The sequence below is a fragment of the Telmatherina bonti genome (assembly GCF_933228915.1).
Source record: "Telmatherina bonti genome assembly, chromosome: 15".
NCBI lineage: Eukaryota > Metazoa > Chordata > Actinopteri > Atheriniformes > Telmatherinidae > Telmatherina > Telmatherina bonti.
In genome coordinates, this window is record NC_136613.1 from 18487969 (window position 1) to 18492333 (window position 4365).

Genomic DNA, 4365 nt, shown 5'->3' on the forward strand with positions numbered 1-4365 from the left:
CAGGCATTTGCCCAAATCTACAGCTCTGAATTGAAACAGGATTGCATTCAGTTATATAATGACAATAAATAAGATTTTGTGTATCTCAAATAATTTTATCCAAAACTCTAATGTTCAAATTGCATTAATCAGCACATGAAAATCTTTACAATGATTCATTTGAAATATTTTAAACAAAATATTTATTGCACAATAACTTAGACTGTATCCTATAAAAGCTGTGCTATAGGTGTGCTTGAAATTTAGACCTTAAAAACAACCCTGTATGAAACTGAAAGTAAAAATGACAACATAATATATGTGCGTGCGTGTGTGTATATAAATGTAGAGAGAGAGCGCTTTTACACTCAAAGTAATAATTGTTGATTTTCAAGAACCATCAAAATAAAGCCACAAATCTGTCCATCGTCTATCATATCAATTTAGCAGCTGTAATCTTTAAAGTGAGTGGTATCATCACACAATCTTGACAAAGACTGTAAGAATTTTAGTTATTTTTAATTTTCTTGTTTTCAAAAATTTTAAATACATTTTGGAAAATACTGACAAATATTCTTACAAAATATATCATTTAATTAAATATGTACAAACATCAGTCAGCAGGAGGTTTAACAATCTGAATATTTCACTTTTTCTAAACTCTGTACAAACGTAATATAAATTAAATATTTCCCAGAAGCCAAAATTCCTTCAAGTTTGTTCTCTGTGATGATCTGTGGTTCTTTGGAGGGTTATAAATCATTACAGACAGTCATAGATTTTGCAGTGCAGATAGGCCAGCTTCTCAGCCCTGCTTTTTCTCAGTATTGGGAACCATTCCTGATAACTCAACTCCACAACCTTGAATCCCGCCAGCTGCAGGTGTCTTCTCTTCATTGCATGAAGTCCCAGCAACTGCTGTGAACTGGAGCAGTAGTGGTTCCTGCTTGAGACCTGTACAGCGATTTTAACAGTGGATTTGGAGTCCGGGCGACCAGAGTTGTTCCTGGGTTTCTTGAGATCGCTGGTTAAATCCAGCACAGAGTCAAATACTCTCTCATTTTCAACAGGACGTAACCTGTGCAAAGATATGGGCTTAGATCTTGGAGACAACACCGTGCTGCTTTTTGTGTTTATTAACTGATCTAAAAGTTCATCAGTAATAGTCACTCCTGTATTTAATTTCTCCCAGCCCTGATGAACAGGCGTTATGGTTGAACTCAGCTCTGGAACAGGTAAGTTCACAGGTATGGGCTGTCCAGCTGAGTCCAGATGTACCTCCAGGTCGATGGAACGTGTGTGAGGAAGGATCATTCTCTTGCATACAAACTCATCTCCTCCAAGCAACTGTTGCAAAGCAGACTCTGCCTCAATAACCTCTGGTTTCTGGCACACATCTGACTGTGCAAACTTCCAGAGCATTTCTGCCACCTCTTCTCTCAGTTCACAGCTTAACCGTGGGCCAGTCCACTGAGGCAACTCCAGAGCAACAGCTCCGTCTAAAGTGAACAAGTCTTTTTTAAGCTCCAGTTGCGTGCATTTCAGTGCAATGTTGACAAAGTCAGGGCTCAAGGCTAATGCAAGAAGGTCCTCTGGGAACTGAGAGACAAACACCAAACCTAGAAGGCCAGTAAGCAAGTGCTCTGGGAATCGCTGAAACTCCGCTTTCTTCTGCCTTAGGGCTTCTGTAAGGCTTGGATAGAAACTTGGACTCTGAACTGGAAGAAAGCCTAAGGAGCCATAGGCCCACAGGAGTTTACATGAGTCCTTACTCCGACAGTGTGGCACTAGTGCGGGAACCCTTTCAGCAACAGCAGTAAGGATGTTGTCATTGCGGTAATGAAGAGCTGAACAGGTCAATGCAACGTGCATCAGCCCTTTGACACCCATCCTGCCGGCCCGCTGAGGAACTTCGTGAGCCATGGCCTCCAGCCATGCCCTGTGATAAAGATAACTGAAACGCAAATATTTCAGCACATTCACCATTGCAAAGTCGCTCATCTCTGTAACTAAAGAGAGTGCCCTGTCCACAATATGAGTCACTGCACTCTCAGATATTGAAGTTTGGGATTTAAAAAGCCCCAGGCATACAGTGCCAACCTCCTCAGGTTGCAGCTGCTTTAAGTGACACATGAGAAGTTGTTCTAAAGGACGGATCAGGTCTTTTGGGCAGAACCTACCTTCCCCCAGTATGTACAATAGTTGCACCAGCTCAGGGACTCCAATCTGCCCCAGATTCAGGTGGACAGACTCATAAAGGTTCCGCAAGAACTGCGGCACCTGCCTCCCAATACAGCGCCATAAGTCTGCAGCTAATAACAACTGATGTAAATCCATCTGATTAGCTCGGCGACTCAGCTCTGCCTCATACAACTCGAGCACAGTGTGGGAAGGGGGCATGTCCAGCCACACAAATGACTGCAGAACCTCCAGCAACTGAAGCTGAGTAAAGAGGCGAAGATTTTCTACAGAATACCTGAGAAGCATGATGAACCGTTGGTCACCTCTCATTAGTGGCACCTTGTCCGGTTGCAGCTTGCTGAGTTCCACAAAACACTGTGAGACATCAGACGGCTTCATCCGACCCTTTAGAACGGTAACTTTTTGAAGTATTGACAACACCGCTATCCACTCAATTGGCTGAGGACGCTGGGTGAGGTCAAGGGTCACAGAAGCATACTCTGGCCGGCATTTAAGGAACGCACGTGAGTTTACTTTAACATCTGGTGGAACTGGTTTCCTCTGGTGGGGCGACACAGGTGGTCTCTCAGGTTCAGGGACTTTGTTAAAGGCTAAATCAAGAAGCGTGTTCTTTGCGCTTGAGAGATGCCGTGAGCAACTTACGCTGTAGTGATTGCTCTGTTGCCAGAACGAGGGTGCATGAGGAGAAAGAAACTGTTCATCTTCATCATTATCTGCATGACTGCACAACTTTGCAGAGTTACATGCAGAGTAATATGGCAAAGGGTTATAATGTAGTCTGTATCCTTCTTGTAAAGAGAGTTCATGGTGTGGAAAAACCCTTTTCTTTTCTTCCTGATCATCAGTCTCAAACTCGGGTTTGATGTGCAAGTACTGAGCCTGGACAGCAGCTTTCCTCCAGCCTGGGAGGTATTGCAGCCTGGGAACCCCCCGACAAAGAATACTGGCCGCCATCAATGTGCTGGACTGTAAAGGCAAAGACAGTGCAAGTCAACATGTTACTGATGTACTAGGCAAAAAGCTATAAATTGGGTTTAGAATATTTTTTTAAGCATGGCGTGCTTCATCTATGCATTGTTTTTAAAGGTCATAGCTATTTCCAATTAATATCAAAATACAAAACTGTTTAAAAATAACTGTAAAAGATGTGAACAGCCTTAAACCTTGAAATTACACTATTTGTGTGAATGAATGAACAAATGTAGCTTATCAGGGTAATATTTTAGCATTTGTTGCTTAATATTCTGCCTCACCAAATAAACAGCTTATTCGTGACTTGCTACACACGACAATGTCACATTTGTAAAGCAGTAAATGATGATGTTGTTGCTATTCAAGACGAATGTCTGTGCAACATCTTCCTCGTCTGGCAAAATTTAAGATTAATACCAAACAAGACACTCACTTGAATCCGTATTACAATTGTGAAGTGTTGGTCTCATTTATTTGCCCACGTTGTAAATTTCAGACCAGGACTCGTGATTTGAATCAGCTTAAGTCAGTGTTAAACTAACGTATCATGTGTTATCAATACTACCGTAAATCCAAGCACACAACTGTTTGTATTGTATTTTATTTATAGTTTAACCCACCTTTACCCTCCAACGTGGGTCTGGGAAAATGCTGAAAACCTCATGCGCCTGCAAGGGGAAGAGAGAAACTATTAGCGAGGACTTGAAATCGCACCGGAACCCTGAAAATTGCGTTTTCAAACTAAAACAAATAAGACAAACAAATAAGTTAGTATATCATTTTTAAATGTAATGTGCTTTGAGCACATTGCAGAGGTTTTTAATTTAATCATAGACTGTGTAGATAACGCCTGAATAAGCAGGGTACACGGATAATGATTAACTCAGTCAATTATTGTGACAGCGCCCCACTTCCGGTAAAAGCAACGGTAAATGAACAGTGTTTGACCTATGGCAGCTCGTAAGGTTCAAACGGTATAAAAAAAAAAACGAAACAAATTCTGTGAGAAACAAAGAAAGAGAAAAGCATAAAAGAAAGAAAGACAAAAGCATAATATGGTATTCTAGGAGGTATTTACTTCTGTATTTAAGTATGTAGTTTAAGTATTGTTTATTAGTAATAGTTTTCGATTTAAGCTTTTTTCAAATATTTAATTGATATCTGGTAAATTTAGAAAATAATAAGATAAAGTCTGAAATAAATATCCCAATG

At 40.7% G+C, this 4365-nt stretch overlaps 1 protein-coding gene across 1 annotated transcript; it reads right to left on the minus strand.

Annotated features, from left to right (window-relative positions):
• Positions 1 to 642: 642 nt before the first annotated feature.
• fastkd5 (FAST kinase domains 5) lies at positions 643 to 3860 on the minus strand. Its single transcript, XM_079254515.1, has 2 exons — positions 3774 to 3860; positions 643 to 3147 (listed from the first exon to the last, which is right to left on the minus strand). The coding sequence occupies exon 2, from the start codon at positions 3133 to 3135 to the stop codon at positions 742 to 744; it is 2394 nt and encodes a 797-aa protein (XP_079110641.1). The 5' UTR covers positions 3136 to 3147; positions 3774 to 3860; the 3' UTR covers positions 643 to 741.
• Between the last annotated feature and the right edge of the window lie 505 nt (positions 3861 to 4365).

What these genes read in the sequence shown, in the direction of transcription:
- fastkd5 (XM_079254515.1), bottom strand. Translation starts at nt 3,135, where the DNA reads ATGGCGGCCAGTATTCTTTGTCGGGGGGTTCCCAGGCTGCAATACCTC.